The sequence below is a fragment of the Camellia sinensis genome, chromosome 1 (assembly GCF_055761805.1).
Source record: "Camellia sinensis isolate YWXY chromosome 1, ASM5576180v1, whole genome shotgun sequence".
NCBI classification, from domain to species: Eukaryota; Viridiplantae; Streptophyta; class Magnoliopsida; order Ericales; family Theaceae; genus Camellia; species Camellia sinensis.
Window position 1 is genome coordinate 177,119,148 of NC_138961.1, and position 19,330 is coordinate 177,138,477.

At 35.8% G+C, this 19,330-nt stretch overlaps 1 protein-coding gene across 1 annotated transcript; it reads right to left on the reverse strand.

Moving 5' to 3' along the window:
• Nucleotides 1-356: 356 nt before the first annotated feature.
• LOC114294190 (MICOS complex subunit) lies at nucleotides 357-18,590 on the reverse strand. Its single transcript, XM_028238320.2, has 12 exons — nucleotides 18,244-18,590; nucleotides 17,975-18,038; nucleotides 15,788-16,495; nucleotides 15,604-15,705; nucleotides 15,300-15,452; nucleotides 11,284-11,361; nucleotides 6,777-6,869; nucleotides 6,578-6,697; nucleotides 3,186-3,263; nucleotides 2,463-2,642; nucleotides 955-1,056; nucleotides 357-831 (listed from the first exon to the last, which is right to left on the reverse strand). Exons 1-12 carry the CDS (start codon nucleotides 18,252-18,254, stop codon nucleotides 598-600), a joined length of 1,923 nt encoding a protein of 640 aa, XP_028094121.2. The 5' UTR covers nucleotides 18,255-18,590; the 3' UTR covers nucleotides 357-597.
• Between the last annotated feature and the right edge of the window lie 740 nt (nucleotides 18,591-19,330).

The following is a 19,330-nucleotide window of genomic DNA, read 5'->3' on the forward strand; positions in this document are numbered from 1 at the left end:
AGCAAGTTATGATTACGTTGTGAATGATGATAAAGTTCATAAAAATCGTGATTTCAAACCAAATCAAACCATGTTTTCATGGTTCAGTATAGTTCTAAATTTTACGGAAACGTGGGTAGCGATTTGGTCTTTTAATACCGAACCATGCTCACCCCTTTTTGTAACACATCATTCAACCCTATCAACTTGTGTTAACAAGACAAGTATAATTTTGTGAGAAAACATGCTTTTCAACTTTCTAATAGAAAACAATTCTCAAAGAGAATAAGAGATAGAATACCGTGACCCTAAGCATGACGAGTGTCAAATCCTTTCACTTCAAATCCATAAATCCAAACACGAGTTCACATGAAGAATAGGCAAGAAACTGAATTTTATTTAAGCATCATTTGGACAGTCCTCGCAGATTGCAAAACAAAATACTGCTGCAATCGCTTACAAAATTTTAAGGTGTCAAGTTGTTCAAAAGGCAGAGATTGTGAATGGCGGTGTTCTCATGGATACAATTGGGAAAACCATGACCCTTCTGTATGCTAAACTGTTGCATTGATTTTCATATCATCAGTGGGGTACAACTTGGATAATCAAACATGAAATTTAACTACCACTGATGGAAGTAGCGTAGGACTGGAGCATGGTTAAAGCTTGCTCGGCAATGGCCCTATCCCTCGCTCGCCTCAGCCAATCACTGATAACTTCCGCAGCTTTGGTGCCCTTGACGCCATTCTCAAGAGTATCCGCTGCTTCGGAGAGTTTTCCCTCTGCTAGGAAGCTCTCAACTCTATTAATAAGAGATTCGATCCCATCACCAGATTGGTCAGCCTCCTTAACCTGCAAACTTACAGGCAATGTGATCTTATGAAATTATAAAATTAAAAAATATACATATATCCAATTAGTGTCATTTTTACTAATAAAATATTCTGAAACTTAAGGAAAGAACAATATATGTACCTTCAACAAGGATGCAACATGAGCCAAAGAATGTGCCAGAATGCCCCCACCACCTGGCGGGATCATGCTGAAGTGCCGTAACGTCCCTTTCAAAGCATCAAACTGTACAAATAACCAAGGTCAGATAAAATAAAACCATCTCCTTATTTTCTGGTTTTTTTTTTTTTTTTAAAAAAAAAAAAAATGGTATTCACTTCAATACTGATACTACAACAAGAACATTCAATCAACAATCAAAAGCAATCTCTTAAATTGTCAAGAATCTGCCGTGTTGAAAACATCAACACTAAGTGAACTTTGTTTACCCCAAAACAAAGGCAATTGCTAGTGCTGGACGCAAATAATCGAGGGTGCCGAGAGGGTAAACAGAGTTCACACCAAACATTTGGCATGATTTGCATAAAGTGGATGTCCTCATACTCGGACCCACATTCTCATGCATGGCAGCCCAAACTTCCTACCACAAAATGGCCTCTCACAAATATATATATATATATATATAATTGGCTAATAGTACTTTTGAGTTGGGCTTAGTTTGTCAAAAAACCATACTACAAAATAGAGTTCTCCATCAATTCATCATCATTTGTCCACCATTTTATAGCTGCAGAGGTAAAGGAAGAAATGCAGTTTTCAATATCACAACCAAATGTGTGGCCACGCAGGCATGTGTGTGTCGCATGCAAGTTCAACTTTCAACAAATTGACTGAAAACCCTCAAAGTAACTCCACAATATTTGTTTTTCCCCTTCTTTTGCAAATAGATAATGTACAACAATAAACTAAGCCACTCCAGACAAAAGAGTTGGCCTATTAGGCACCAGTTGCAAGGAACATACAAAAAGGCATCATGATGAAGAATTTACTTGATTCCACTGACCTTAGGTAACAACAATAGACTAGCTCATTCCATGGCATCCATAAACTTAGTTCTCATATCAATGTGGCAGCCTGAGACTACCGGGTACCCAAAAATTCATTGACATGGGAATCACTGGGCCAAACATGATGCAGGCACTAATAATACTTAACCTATATATACAAATATTTAACCATAATGCTATCACTAATAATACTTAACCTATAGATACAATATTTAAAATAAACTATAGACAAGAAAGCCTTTCCATATTCCCCAACAAAGGACCAACTATAAGGCCACAGAAGACAATGAAAGCATATCACATTTGATTTGCATTGTAAAACCACTTATTGAAGGCAGTTGTCCACAGAATACAAATTACAGAAACCACCAAAAAAAAAAAAAAAGAAAGAAAACCACTCGTCATAACCGCCATATCCTCCTCTCCTCCATAAGCATAGACTTCTATACTGTCACTCTTTGCAGGCAAGGCTCTAGTCAATAATCTTTGACAATGACGGTGAAAGTAATACACAAGTAATGTAAAATGACAAAGAACATGAAAATTTATCAATAAACAATACGGCTGATAAAAAAGGAGTAGCAATGAAGTTTATATTATGATGGGAATGCCTAAAAACCTTGCCTTATGCTTCAATTGCAATGTAGTATCTGTGCCGGTGCTCCGTGTTTCTTCAGGAAGGGATGATAGAACCAAATCCAAAAGTGGGTCTTTATCAATGCCTTCAAGATAAGTGTGCAAAGCCTCTATTTCTTGTTGAATTGGTAGCCCTTTGGATAATGCATCTTCCAGTGCAAGTGCTCCCTGCAAGTTCAAGAATGGATTTGGGCTTGAAATGGTTAAGGTTGATTAAATTATGAAACTGAATAATAATACATGATGGATTTTCTGGAAGACAAGGGAACTCTAAATTTTTTGTGCTAGAATTGTAAGGTAACAATTAGATCTATGGTTTAGAGATGAATTTAGGGTTTAAGAAGGGATTATTGTAGTTGTTGGTATAGTTAGAAACTAAACAGACTGAGCACGAATAATAACTAGAGTCTCACCTAAAAGAACCCAACAGTCTCTTTTTTTGAAAAGTAATGAATGGAATCAAAAAGAGACACCAAGGGGTGTAATCCATGAACACAAAGGAAATGTATAGGAGCTTTTCGGGTTTTTGGTGTAATGACTGTTGGACTTGAAGTAGACAACTTGTCCTCTTCTCATTTATTAATAAATTTCATTTTGTTGCAAATCAAAAAAATATATATATATATTGATTAGAGAATTTGTTATAAATCATCAAATTTACACCAGCTTCTCTACATCTTAAAATCTACAACAATATAACCAAAAACTTACCAAAGCAAGCTTGTGAACAGAGTGACTATGGCGAGCCTCTTCAGACCGTGCATAGAATGCCATGCATAAGGCATTTATCTGCAAAAAGAACCTCAACTACATCAACTTCTGTGGCAAATCAAACCAAATGTGCTAAATTAATAAGACGTTTAAACAAAATGTTCATTGTGTATTGTACTCACGGATGGTTGGAACACAACAACCCACTTTCTAATGGCGCAGCGCATGGATGGTTGGAACACAACAACCCTCTTTGGAAGCGTCAAGTAGAACTCAAGGATCCAATGTGTGGGAATAAATGGTTTTGGTCCAATAAATGTAATTGGTTTTGGTAGTTTCCTATTTTTATTTTTAGTATTTAGAATATTTGATTACATTTCCAAAAAACATTAGGAACTACTTTCCTAATTATTAGGGCCTAGAAATACTAGTCTTTATTTTGTATCATTTAGCATTTATATGCTTATAACATGAGACAGGTTGTGGCCAAATTTGTGAATTCTTTTCTCTTCTCTTTCCCTGCCACATACTGCCTTAGTATGCATCATTTTGATATCAGAGCATATTGATCCCCTTAGGTCTTAGCTCCCTTTTCTTTTCGTTATGAAACTGTGGTTCCTAATTTTGTCCATCTAAGGCAATGAGCTTTAACAAGAGCCCTTGTTTCTTTGCCATTGTGAAGACCCACCATCACAAAGTCCCTCCTTTGTTCCAACCATCCAAGGGCTGCACCACACTTTCTACAACCAAAACCCACCGTAATTCCTATTGTAGGCAACAATACTCCAAATTTACTAAAGGTGCCTAGCGTCGTTCATATAGTATGAGAATAATTTAGTAGTGCCAAATGATAGAAAATACATTTCTAGCATTGGCTAAATTAGTGAAGTTTGACTAAATTCTAATATTTGAAATCCATAAAGTTCGACATATTTTCCAAATTTACATTTATGCATGATTGTCGTTGCTATGGATCTCTCGCTACAGGTTGCCCTGCCTTCCACAGCCAGTGTTGATTCTTTGATTATAAATTCTTCTACTGAACCAATGAGATACTCTTGACCACGAAATTGTTGATTGTGTCCCAAATTAAATGTAAAATTTGCTCTTCATATATTTATGTGATGCATTTAATCCAATCTAAAAATAAATAAAGTAACTAAAATATATTAGAAACATATATACGTGTCATATTTCTTGATGACAATAACTTTCCGATTTGTACTCTTATCTCCCAAATTTTCAAAAGCATGAAATAAAATCTGACAGACAATCTGCTAGCTATTGGATATGTATGATTGATGCATGGTATTGAGAAATTGAACTTGCCCATGGATATTTCTGTGGATATTTTTTGGAAACTTATGCTCTAGGCAAGTGGTTTTATTTTTACTGGTAAGCATTGTTCATAGCTATGTTACCTGTAACACAAATCATTCTGGTATGTGGGACAGGAACTAGAACGTGGTACACGCCATGCTCTAAAATGTGGTACAAATTGTACGATAAGAGTAGGCTTGTATAGATTACAGTATAATAATTCAAGGTACTTCTAGAATAATTTTATTTTAACAATTAGACATTCAATAAAATGCAGTTTTTCTTCAAATCAATCATGTAGTAACACATTTCTATATGATCATCATAACCCATTTTTTTACATTTTGTCCAATTAACTTCAATCATCTCAGATTTTAGTTCATTATATTTGATATTTTTAAACCTTTAAAGAAATATTTTGCAAAAAACTTTAGGATCACTTCGGACCGCTTAATTTACCATTTTGGAATGAAAGTGTACTATGTTTGGAACGTGCTTTTCAAAACGTGAATCATTAGGTATTAGCATTTTCTGGTAACACTAGTTCATAGAGATTTTTATGTAACATTCAATGTTTTGTGCAATCCTATATTAGGGAACATTTCAAGTTGTACTTCAAATTTCCTTAGTTTTCAAATCTCTCCCCTCAAAGTAAAAATTGCTATTCATATTAGGGTTGTTTAAATATCTACCTAACCCACCCAACTCAACCCGGACTGACCACCAATGCAAGTTTTTAACACTAGTTTCGGTCGGCCATGGGTTTATGTTACTAATTTTTTTGGTTTCACAATCGGGTGTTGAATTAGGAACCAAAAAGGCAGCGGGGCAGGATGGGGCGGGTTTGTAGTGCCCTACCCCATATCATATTGGGGGTGGGATAATCAAGGCGATGGTGGGGGGCAAGGCAGGAACGGGTTAATTTTGTAACTTTATGAATGACAATATTAATAAATATGAGATGATATGGTATATTATTGATAATGTTTTGTAACTGATGAGAGTTAAAAAGATGAAAAATAAGAAATAAAGAAGTTAAAATGAATGTTAAGTAAGTGTAATATTTTAGTGTTTCAATTTTATCTATCATATTTAAGAAAATAATTATATATTATATACATATAAATATATTTAGTAAATGTAATAGAGGCAGGGACCAGGTAGATTCCCATCCCAACCAAAAATCCACAATCCCAACCCGACACGATCGATATATTGAAGAAAAATACTTTTCCAACCATGTGGCTTCTTTTTATTAGCTGAAAATATTACAATCTTATCTTTTTGACTAAAGATATTACAAACTTATCTCATCTCTTGCGGATTAACCATAGACATCATCATTGCTCTATATTCAAATGTTGATTATAGACCTCTCTCTCTCTCTCTCTCTCTAGAGAAACCAAAGCCCCTTCACATTTCAAAACTATGTCTTTAGGCCTTTGCCTTTCCCTTTGGAGATTACTTCGCTTCTCAGTCTTAGATCTCCCTCTCTCACCTCTTCTCCTCTCTCTGCCTTGGATCCCAAAGCCCTTTCACTCTAACTCAGAGCCCTTCCTTTTGTCTCTAACCCCTCCCCCTCTCTCCTCCTCACACCCAAAGCCCCTTCTCTCTAAAACCGGTCTCTCATTCCCCCCCTCTCTCAAGTCTCACTACGTCTCTCACCTTTCCCCTTCTCAAATATGACTCTCTCTCACCCTCAACCTTAATCCCTGTCTCTCACCACCCTCGTCAAAAATAATTTTAGGGACTTAGAAATTGATGTTGTTTTAATTTTTGGTTACTAAATTAGACTATGCAACATGGCAGAGTGGTCAGTTTCGACACTTAACCAAATATTATTCAACCCAGAGATGTCCAGTTTCAAACATCTAGTTGGTCAAAATCAGGTGCCTTCATCCTAAACCCAAGGTAATCGATTAAGGTGGGTATGGAGTGACCCCGACTCAACTAGACCTATGAACACCCCTATTCATATTCTAATGGAGTTGAAGTTTGCGTCTGAATATAAGGCCTACAAGTCAGCAATGTTGCAATTATATGTGCTAAAGTAACTTCAATGGATGTCATACATGTAGATTTGCTTCTGCCATCTTTTCTATCTGGAATGCCTTCTCACTTGCAATTGCTGCAGCCAATTCGGCTTTTGCTAGCTCCTGGATTTTCTTCAGCTGCAATTCTGCTTCAGCTTCCTGCAGCTTCAAGAACAACTTAAATACAAGTCTCCAATTGTTGACCCAGAAAAATATTAACATGGAACTAAGCTTGCACCTTCTGCTCAAGTTCCATCCTAAGTTTCTCTTCTAATTCTCCCTGAAGTGACTTGAGAGCAGCAGCAGCTTTAACTCTTTCTCTATTTAATTCCTGAAAATGGATTGATAAAATGTAAACTTCAATGGCAGTAGAAATATTATAAAATACCCAAGCTATTGGAATAATCATACATTTGCATATAGAGTTGTGGACATTTTGGTGGAGGCATCAACATGTATTCAATTCCATTCAGAAGAAAAGTAGCTAAATGTATAACTGTAGAAGAATTGCCCAAATCCAAGATGAAGATTTTTATTTTATTTTTTTTTATAGGTAGAAATCCTAGACAAAGATGACCAAATGCCCCAAGAACCTACAATAGTAGCTACACAAATTTCAAGATCAGTTTCTCCTTCAACAAAGTGAAAAAATTACTATTTTAGAGAGCTATAATATATACAATTAGAAATTCCACTTCGTTTAAGAGGTTCCAGCAACAGGTCTCTGAATTCACTAAGCCAAGAAGAGAAGAACATGAAAAAAAAAAAAAAACAAAAGAAAGAAAGAAAGAAAGAAAGAAAAAATAAGTGTAGTGCTATTCATGGTCCCATTATTATAAATTACACTCCATATTGTTTTTTGTATCAAAATTTACAAATGACCCCATTCCCAATACACATTAAATGAGAAAAATTGGAGTGCAGTTGTGAAGAAATGGAATGCTAATAACACTTCCCAAAACAAAACATAAAAGCAAAACAACCTTAATTGCTAATTCAATAAACCAAAATTAACCTTGAACTAGGATTTCCCACGGTTCAAATGCAAATCCAATCGTCGGGAAGAGAACATGTTTTCCATGCATATCTTCTTCCTTGGAGAACCCCTGTGATGGTTTCCGGTACTCTCACCTCTCAATTTTTCATCTTTCCTTGAGCCACATGAGGGATCCAAGATCGCCATTTTCTGCTGATGGTGATTGGAGTTTAGTCTCTTTGATATAGCAAGGTTATTGCAAAGTGTGAGCTGAAAGTTAGTCTAGAGTGGCAGATTGTTCCCCCTTTAGATCAGGTGTTGCTTAAACAGAGGCTATGATTGAGGGAAAAGAGGTTACTGTGGAGATCTTTGATGCTCCAAATGGTCGAGGGCTTCATTCAATGCGAAAGGTTAATTTGGAAGGAAAGAGAAACTACTAAGTGCCCCTTTTTTTATTCTAGTATGGGGACCTCATTACTAGCACAAATGGCTTAATGGGTGAGCGGCTGATAGTTCAATTCCGTGATTGCCTTTAGGTGATCGAAGTCATTAGTGTTATCAAACCATTATATTTCTCTATTCAGCATTCCACAAAAGTTTGTTACCAATCCCAACCCAAGCTAACCTTTTTCTCTTAACCACCTTATTCAAAAACCTCTTACCCTTAAACAACCGACCGTCCTTCTTTTTCAATTGAAAATCATATCAGCCTGAATGAGAAAGTGCAGCAAAGGTACCAAATTAAAGGGGCATACGAGAGTCATGAATGACACTTTGATTGTGTCATAGTTTTAAAATTCACATTAGGGCAACAAGATAAAAGAAACCAATTGAATAACTTGAATGGGGCTAGTTATTTCATCATGCTCAAACATGAGCCGATTGTTCATTAAGAAGATTCAAAATCAATGGATGCCCAAGCGGATACAACCTAAAAAAAATTCCCTCGCCCCTCGAGTCACTTGCAAGTTGCATCCCTCTGCCATCCACTCATTCCCTATCAAACTTGTGCCCGTGGTTGTTAGAATTGTATGATTCACAATTTGATTCATACGATTCGATACAAGTTTCAACAAAAATGATTCGAACTGTGCTGTTGAATCAAAAATTGAGTGAATCATACAATACAATTTCCGATATGATTCATTGCAATTAACTACGATTCACTGTGATTCAATTTTATTTCTATTTTGTTTACATAACGCATGAAACAATGGCGTTTTTGCCAAACTATGAAGATATATAGAAGAGATTAATTAGTTATATTAACTTACATAATTTTATATGTATATACATATATATAATTTACTTTATTTTAAACATTGTATATATTTTTAATATTATATACATATAAATACATAGAATTATATATCATATTAAATAAAATGAATCTTACAATTCACGATTCACTATTTTAACAAAACGATTCAAGATTCGATTCACGATTTGACAACAATGCTTGCGCCTTTATAAATAAGCCTCATTCAATCATAAATTGTCAGCCCACCCTCAGATTCACTAAGAGTGCATTGAATAATTTTTTAGATTAGGACATGAAAATGAGGATATTCAAACAGATAGAAGAATGCAACTCCTTCTCACAACCTCAAAAGGTTTTGATTGACCTATAGACATAAACAATTGGGGCCTTTAGCACCCTTTTCCTTCTGTTCGGTGAATTTGTTGAAGAAATAAGTGGCCCACAAAGAATGGAAAGAAACATTCTATTTGACCTTAAATGGTTCCCTGTTGTTTTATTGAATTATCCTTCTTGTAAGTAAGTTTATCAACCACTCACAAGACCACTGAGATCTTCGAATTAGCTCCCAAAAGAAAACCAATGGCCTCGGGGTGGGTAGGAGCAGGTGAAGTCTATATCACATCCAAGCAATAGTTGCGTCTGGATCTTATCCAACTACTCGTTACAGATCCAAAAAAAGGACTCAATCCTTGGCTAGAGCCACCTCTCTTTTTCGCTGAGTGACCTTTCTCCACACTTTTTTTGAGTAAATTACTGAACCTTCTCCTCAGGAATGTAACCTTTAGGCTAGTACCTGATTCAATTTGATTGATAGCCATGAAATCAATCGCTATACTGAAAAGATCACAGGCATTGACATATTTGTCAAACAGAATTGTGCTTGATTCTCTCATTAATCGCTTTCAGAGGTTAGTGCTATAAGGCAAAGTGGGACATGACACAAAACAAAAGACAACTTTCGAGAGTCACTTAACTCCTTGACTGGTTGGTTTGGGAATAGGCTATTTTAGTAACTTTTTGACTTTTTGGCTAAAATATGATGTGAAAAAAATTAATATGTTTGGGATAATTTTTTGGCTTTTTACAAAAAAAATGTGCAAAAAATAGAGAGATAAAAGAATCTTTGACTTTTTTGTATGGTTTTTTGGCTTTTTAGCTTGTTAGTGACTTTTTGACTTTTCTAGGATGTTACTAAACCAAGCCACTCCAAAAAAAGACGCTGTGTGGCAAGTCAATCAAAGTTAAAGCATGAGTTAGTATTTGCTTTTCCTTTACTTAGTTGCTAAGAAGCACGGACACTTCTAAGAAGGTAATGTATCTGTGTTGTGTCTGTATCGGACACCGACACTCTTTGGACACTCTTAGGACACATGTCCGACACTCTTCAAAATGTATCCTATTTTTTAAATTTTTTTAAAAACCCGGACACTCTTTGAGCACTTGGGGGACACACGTCTATCGATTAGACACATGTGAAACTAATTATAACTTTGAACAAAACAATTTAAGATATAATAATAAAACAAAAATCATACTCCCTCCGTCCCAAAATATTAGTCCCTTATTTCATTTTTCGTTGTCCCAAAATATTAGTCCCTTTTCAAAAATCAAGGACTAAAATAATATGAATTTCCTATTATGACAATTGATATTGCCAAAAAAATGCACTGTCAAAGGGTAATTTTGAAAATTTTATATTTTTAGAGTGCTATAATTGTACTACCAAAAAAGTTGGATTCCCCAAAAGGGACTATTATTTTGGGACAGAGGGAGTATAAATTTATAGGAATTAGTGTCATATCGCATTTTTTATTACCTTTGAATGATATATTCATATATATAACATATAATAAATATATAAAATTATATAATTCATGTGTGTCCCCTACGTGTCGTATCCTACATTTTTCAAAAACTAGCGTGTCAACGTGTCCATATCGTATCCGTGTCGTGTCACATGTCCGTGTCCATGCTTCTTAGCTTAGTTGTGTGGTTGGCGATTGATTCGTGGCGAATGGAGAATGCTAGGTCTTTGGTGAGATGATTTTGGTCTTCACTAGTTTGGCTGCACCGTTGTCTCTTCATTAGTTTGGTCTTATCAGGTAGGATTGGTAGGAACAAGCCCATGTTAGCTGCTCAATCCAATAGATGCTTCTGTGTGATTTCTTCCATTCTCTTGAACTATAAGAGTTCATTTTGTTTAGGCTAGATTATGTGTTTCCTAATCCTTGAGGAGTGTCATTTGTGTGTCTAGGCTATGTTTTGAGCTTCATTGTAACCATCTTTCTCTTTTAGTTATAAAAATAAAAATAAAAAATTTAAAAAAAAAAAAACTTACAAAAAACAAAACTTGCATTGTGTAACAAGAAGTGAAAGCACCTTAGGATGCATATACAACAAAAAGTTGCTTATTACTAGACCTGGATGCATTCACTAAATGCAAAAGCAAAACATGGTGATCATATACAAGAAAATAATATAAGAGCAGAAGAGAAAATAAATCTGTACCTTGTCCAGTATAGCCGCCTCTTCAGCATACATAAGCTCCCTGGCCCTAGTATCCTTCAATTCCTTTTCATACTTCTCCTAAATTATTTAAATAATATCATGAGAAAGAATACAAAGAATCAAAGAATATAAATTACTAATCACCATGGTATTAAAAGTCATAAAATATTGCAAATATATCAATCTGGCAACATATGAGTCAATATACTGAAAATTGTTAAGTGGTTAAACAATATCTTAATGGTTAGCTAAAGTAATACAATATCAAGATATTTAGCAAATATTATGATAACAAGAAGATGCCTGTAAACAAAACAATACATCCAATGAAATTCACTGGAAGCCCACTTTACCAACAAAATTCTGAATATGTAACCATATAACACATGTTTCAAGGCTTTCTATCAGCCTTTCTTTACAAGATTTTAGCCAGTAAATGTTTGAAGCTATTTCCAGCATTATTAATCCAAGGGGGTTTGTACACTTCATTGAACACGAGTGAAAATATAACTATCTCATGCTTCAAGTTGGTATCTACTCCCTTAGATCTAAATTCTAAATTATAAACCCTAAAGGTGGAACCTTAACACACCATATTCCTTTCCAATGGAAGCAATCATCCGAAGCATCAACAAGCAGTTTTTAGAAGGATTTTACCCCAAAACCCTCTGAGCAGGGCAGCAACCCATCTCATCACATACTCCGCTCCTGTCACTAGCACACCATACAGAGTCTCCAACACTGCCTTATGTATCGAAAAGATTTTCCCATAAATTTTCCAATTTTTTCTTAGTAAAGATTATGAAAATTTTCAAAATCTGGAAAATTGCATTTTCAAATTTGCATTTGGAGATGAATTAAAGGGACGGAGTGGTTGTGCTTCCATAATTTTGTATATACCATTGGGTACAGTGCATCCCTCTTCTACATATCTCTGTGCATATGAATGAGCAGATTAATTATGTAATGAAGAAGAGATTTACACTTTTTTTAACTTAAAAAATCTAGCATTCAGGACTTGATTTTCAATTTATCAAACACCACCTCAGTGTGTAGATTAATCAAGGTTGTAACATAGATAATTATTAGAATAATGTTAGAATTTACCATCACCTACCACCACTACCACCTCACCTACTCCACTAAACCTAACCCACTACACCACTACCACCTCACCTACTCCACTAAACCTAACCCACTACACCACTATCACCATCCACTACACACCATCCACTACACCTACATCTATATAAGGAACCATTTGTAATAGACAGGATATGTATCAATAGATCAATCTATAACAATCAATAATACAATCATTTCTCTTTATACATTAAATTTCTACATGGTATCAGAGCAAGGTTAAGAATTTAGTATTTTTCGCTTCACCGGCGGGCGGCAACCTCGCCTTGGCCGTCCGCCGGACCTCAACCTAGTCTGATAGAATTTTTTTTTTACACATACCTTGAAATTTCTTCGGGTCCACCACCTTCACGCCCAACTCACTTCAAGTCCCTCGCTTGACAGAGATCTCCGCAGAAGAAGAATTTAACATCGAGAAGTTGCAATTGGTAGAAGCAGAGTTTGCTGAGGTCATATTCGAATCATTGATATGATTAGCAAATACCCCACACTGAAGCTCCTCATGAAGCTCCAATCCTTTCAAGTGGTTACTTCCATCTTTATCCTACTGCCTATCATTCCCCTGATTATTGGTGACCTGAACTCTGATAGACAGTCCCTTCTGGACTTTGCTTCTGCTGTTCCGCATATCCGAAAACTCAACTGGAATTCTAACATCTCTGTCTGCAGCTCTTGGGTCGGTATCACCTGCAAAGATGATAAAACAAGAGTGATTGCCATCCGTCTACCCGGTGTTGGACTATCAGACCTCATCCTCTTTTTTTTTTGGGTCAAACTCTCCATCGCTCTTCCTCATTTAAGACCGCCCACTGAATTTGGCGTTTTTCGTTTGCCCATTGTCTTGTTTGTCCAGGTAATAAAGTCTTCTGCTCTATATTAAACAGTGCAACTACCTAGAATGTTTTTTATTTTTTATTTTCAAAAGCTGCACTGGTTTGCACAGCCAAAAACAAATTAAAAAAAAAAAAAAGAGAGAGAATGTGACGAAAATATTTGGACGTGGACTCAACTAAATTGTGTTGTCTTTGTTTATTATCAAAGACTCACAGTTCCCAATCCTCCACTGTTTTTAGAAAACTGGGCTTTTGTTATCTAACACAATCTGCTGGTCTTCTTCTGTACGGATTCCATTGAAAAATCCAAAACCCTAGCGTCTCTACATCTGTTTACAGCCTCAAAACTTGGAAACAAGAGAAGCCATGTGCAGACCTCTCTTTTCCTTTCTTTTTCTTTTAATATTTTTCTCCACTGCCTTTTGATGGCACGCCTTTTGACAAAATTGGGCACACCTTTTGAGGGTGTGACTTTTTAAGGGGTCCGACAAGACTCTGTAAACTGTCCCGACATTGATTCCGGCTAGCTCCTTTATGGGTCCGACAAGACTCTGTAAACTGTCCCGACATAGATTCCGGTTAGTTTCTACAAGGGTCCGACAAGACTCTGTAAACTGTCCCGACATAGATTCCGGTTAGTTTCTACAAGGGTCCGACAAGACTCTGTAAACTGTCCCGACATTGATTTCGGTTAGTTTCTACAAGGGTCCAGCAAGACCCCGTAAACTGTCTGCTACAACGGTCCGACACGACCCCATAAACTGTCTTCTACATCGGTCTGACACGACCACACAGTGTCCTGCTACATCGGTCCGACATGACCCCATAAACTGTCTGCTACAACGGTCCGACATGACCCCATAAACTGTCTTCTACATCGGTCTGACACCGCCATCCAGTGTCCTCTACAACGTTATGACACCACCATCCAGTATCTTCACCAACGGTCTGACACGACCATACAGTGTCTCCTATCCTTTTTTTATGTATTTTCTTGTTTTGTTCCTCTTTTCAAACTCAAGTTGGTTAGTTTCTATCCTCCTTGAGTTTGCGGGGGGCTGTTAGAATTTACCATCACCTACCACCACTACCACCTCACCTACTCCACTAAACCTAACCCACTACACCACTATCACCATCCACTACACACCATCCACTACACCTACATCTATATAAGGAACCATTTGTAATAGACAGGATATGTATCAATAGATCAATCTATAACAATCAATAATACAATCATTTCTCTTTATACATTAAATTTCTACAAATAATACAATATAATTATTCTCTCTCAATTGGTTGGGTTCTGTCACAATCTCCACCACCCAAAACCACAATAATCACCCATCTCTACCACCCAAAACCATCAGCACCACCCAAAACTGCCACCAGCACCTGGACCCTATCAGCATCCACCACAAAACCCTAGTTAACAACACCATCACCATTGTAGCAGCTCCCGGTAATTTGTCCCTCTTCCCCCCACCAAACCCCGTCCACCCTCCTCCCTTTTCCCCGACCAAAGTGCCACCCTCGTCCTCCCTCCTCCCCCACCACAATGCCATCCCCCGTCCACCCCAAATTGTTGCCCCTTTCACCCACTCCCGTTTGCACAACCCTTCCCCCATACCCATCATTGCAACCTAATCCCTCACCTCCCCCACAACCGTTGCTTTTGTATTGCCCTCACAAAAGTTGTGTGTCACAAATCAAACTTTAAGAGAGCACTACATTTTTTTTGGCTAAACCACGGTGAAGAAAAGCGTATCTATTAACACTAGCAAAAGTTTCATTAGAAGTGTCCTCAGCAATTGTTGAATTATCAGCTATTTTCTTCAAAGAAAGTTGCAAAATCAATATGAATTGAGGTCACCATATCCATATTGTTAAAACTATAACATAATTTATGCAGCACCACGACATCATTAATCCAAAAAAAATAAATAAATTGAACTATAAACCATATATAAAGTCATTGAAATTTTAAATTTTTTAAAAAAAAAAAAAAAAAAATCTAGAGTAAACCAAATATCAAACCTTCAACTTTCTCTTTTCTTCAGCAAAAATATGAGCATCTAACTCCGCTTGCCTTTTCTCAGCTGCATGAATGGCTTGTATGAAATCAAGAACCAGTTTTCCATCCTTGGATATGTAAACATCATTGGAATCTTCACTTGCACCAACTAAATCCTTCAGTTTTGGAAAACCAATAATTAAACATAAAAAATCCTTTCCCCCCAATAGAATAAGCATGAATTAGCAAACAGTGAGTGCATAAACTATGGTACAAGTACTCAACACAGCCTATTTATCTTCCCAAAAAATGTCTGAAGGCACTGACCTTATGTTTGTCAGATAAAGTGGAAATGGTTGCCTGATCCATATCTCTCAAGTAATATTCATCAAGAAGGGAACTTGGTTGTACCACACCACCATGTGCATCCTGCAAAAAAGTACCCCTAGAATAGTTGTAAATGAAATGCAATGCAATGCAATTTAACCTTAGTAAGAATAATAACTTGTACCTCTGGCATGTCTGTAGCAGTTTGCTGCCCAGGTGATGTTGACTTCATCTCATTTTCTTCAGGAATTGCATTAGCCTCCTTAAGTATCGTTCTGCTTTCAACTGCCTCATGCTGCTCTATCTTAGGTTTCATGTTTGTGCTTTTCACGTCAAGCCTCTCGTCAAGTGATGTTCCAGAAGTTTTACTTTCATCATCAGATGTCACGATGCTTGGAGAAGAGCTGGGCAACTCTTTCTCTTGGATAGGTGTTATATCTTCTTCAGGTGTCAATTGAGTTTCATCTTTTACCTGAAATTGGCTTTCTCCTCCGCTTCTGCTCAAATCATCCAGGTGAGGAAGATCTGAATGAGTTTCAGTGTTTTTCTCAGCAGGCTCTGTATTAGGACTGGACACATTTGACTCTTGAATGCTGGACATCACATTTTGCTCCCCCAAAGGTTTATCTTCTTTCAAATCTTTAATATTTGTTGACAGGTCCACTGGATCTATTTTAACTAACTCAAGAGCACGACGACGACGCTGTGCTTCAACAGATTGTTCATTTAAACGATAAGCTGCCACAGCAGCACCAAATGCAAGAATTCCAATGATAACTTTTGAGAAATAACTCCCCGACTCAGGTGGCTTGCCTGTTGAACCAGACCCTTGGGGCGCATTTTGCTCAGATGCAACTGAATATGGCTTCCTAAAAGAAAGATGTGAGGGTATCTGCCCCAAAAGCGAAGAAAATGACAATGTAAGAAATATATTGATTCTATAAATATATAATATAACAAGGTGAAGTTGCACGACTGATAGAATAGCTTCCATCTTATCTGGCTCATAATTTCAAATGCCCCTGATATACCAAAAACAGAGGAAGAAAAAAACATAAAAATAAAAAATATAATAATAATAACAGCAGCAAAAAAGTTTACTGCATTGATGGGCAACCTTTTTTTTCACTTACTTCAAAAAAAAAAAAAAAAATCAGCAGATCTAAACTAATACCCATCAATGCAGCTGCCCTCTGTTCCACGGTTTACTGATTTTGGACTGAGAACAATGGTCAACATTTACCATCAGGTACTACATGACCGAAATGATTACTACTCCTCTGATGCTTGCACAAGCTTTTGATACCAAAACTTAGAGTTCCACTACATTTGATCATTCTGGTTCATTACCACAGTCACACGTGTATTGCAGCCAATTGTCTTGACCTATGATCAGGTAGTTTATGTTCCTCTCAGGTATCTAGTAGTTACAAATAGATGTCGCATTATACTGAAAGGATTCCTTATACTTGCTAACTAGGTGAACAGTTCAATTTTGACGCTCTTATCTATTGCATTTGCATTTCTATAAGAACAATAAGAAACAGACTTTTTGTCCAGACCCTTGTTTTTATGAAGTTATATGATTATATCTCCCTAGTTGCCCACATGTCTTCGTAATATAATAAATACACAAATGAAATAAAAAATAATATATATATATAATACAAGATTGTAAGAGCATCTCCAACAGTGCATCAATTTTTTCATCAAATTTGAGTAAAAGCTTCCTTTGATATCAAGTGCTCCAACGGAGGATTTTGGAACTTTATCAGAACACCGGCCGATCGACCAATCAACCGGCCAGTGTAAAAAAATAAATAAATAAATAAATAAAAATTGCCTTGAGGTGGTCATCCGGTGGGCGTCCGGCAACGGTAATGAACGGTGATTTGATAAAAGGCACATTGGTCCTCAGTTTGATGACAGAAAAGTAAAGTCCTCAATTTGATACTTATTTGGTGCAACTGTTGGAGCAGCAAAATGACTCAAGTTTCAACAAATTCAAATTTGATAACAGGTTTGAGTAACCATTGGAGATGGTCTAAACACAACATATATCAACGGATAAGTGATCAACCCAATAAACTTTCACAATTATCATGAATTGAGATAATGCATACTGGGGAAAAAACAAACAAACAAGCAAACAAATAAAAAGAGAGAGAATCATGAATTGAGCTAAAAGAACATGATGATTGATAGGTAACATTGTTAAGCGAGTGTTCAACATTAACATATTATACAATATATATCAACCCAAAATCAGCTTTTGAACCCATTTTTCTCCACTTTAAGAAGAAAAAAATCAAATAAGCTAGTTAATTTGGTTTCTTTTGAAATATGTGATAAGGCAAGAAATATAGCATGCCTGAGTTGAAACCCAAGTTGGGTTCCTTCTAAAAGATTGACGGGACGAAAGCTCCAAAATAGACCTGCGAAAGCCAAAACAAAATTCCAATGGGTCAAGCACACAACGAATGGGGATCAATTGAGAATGCAAAACCCTAATGGACCGAATCACAGAACAACCCTCAAACAGATACATATGATTCAGCTATTTACAATTACACACATACATACAGATATACATATGTAGGAACGTATATGCATTGATTTGTGTATGTAATTATAGCGTACCTTCGCAACATGTTGTTCTGGCGTTGAGAGTAATGAGAATTCAATGACGATTGAAGTGTGATTGTTGTTGTGAGTGTGAAGGGGATTATCTCTCTCTCTCTCTCTCTCTCTCTCTCTCTCTGTAGAGTTGCTTCGTAAAAAGAGGTGAGCGAAGAGTGAAGACAAGTGTAGAAAGCTTTGCCGAGAAATGGATGGTGTATTGCCTGAAAACCTTGAAGCCTGCCTGCAGCGACTCCCGGCCAAAATGATAAATTTTGCCCATTCTTAATATATTTTAGACAAATTATAAATATACCCTTAAAATTTAAAAATTAATATAATGTATTCTCTTAAACTAAAAAATTGACACAATATAAGGTGTACATCTCATATTTATGATAGATTTTTAAATAGTATTTTCATCACAAATACGATATGTACATATTTTTGTCTGTTTTTGTTAATAAAATATAAATATAAGAATTTGATTGAAAATATACTTTCTATCTGTTTTGTTAATAGAATATAAACATAAGGATTTGATTGAAATTTTGAAGAGATACATTGTACCAATTTTTTGTTTTGAGGGGTAAAGTAAAAAATAGTAATAGTTGAGGGGAGTGAAGTGTAATTTGCCCTAAAATTTATTTAAATTACAAATTCCATATAATTAAATTATAGTTTGTCCTTTCTAAAAAAAAAATAAAAAAAATTATAGTTTGTTCTTTCAAATTTCTCTAACTACATAATCAATTATTAAGTTAATTAAAATATATTTTATTGTAAAATGTATAATAATGTCATTTATCTACCTATATAACTATTGAATTCCTTACTGTAATAAGACTAAATATTTTTTGAATCAAAATCATATCAATGTAATCAAATTTGTAAATTAATTAATTAATTACAAAAAAAATGTATTTTTTTAAAAATCTTATAAGATGTTATTGTAATTCATCTTTTATTAATGTCAAAATGGGTGCTCTATTTTCACCCAAAAAACAAACCCAAAAATATATATATTTGGTGGAAGATCCATTTTAAAAAATGTGTAAGCCATCAAGTCTCGTGAGTTTTTTTCTTTGTGAATAGTACATTTTTTGTA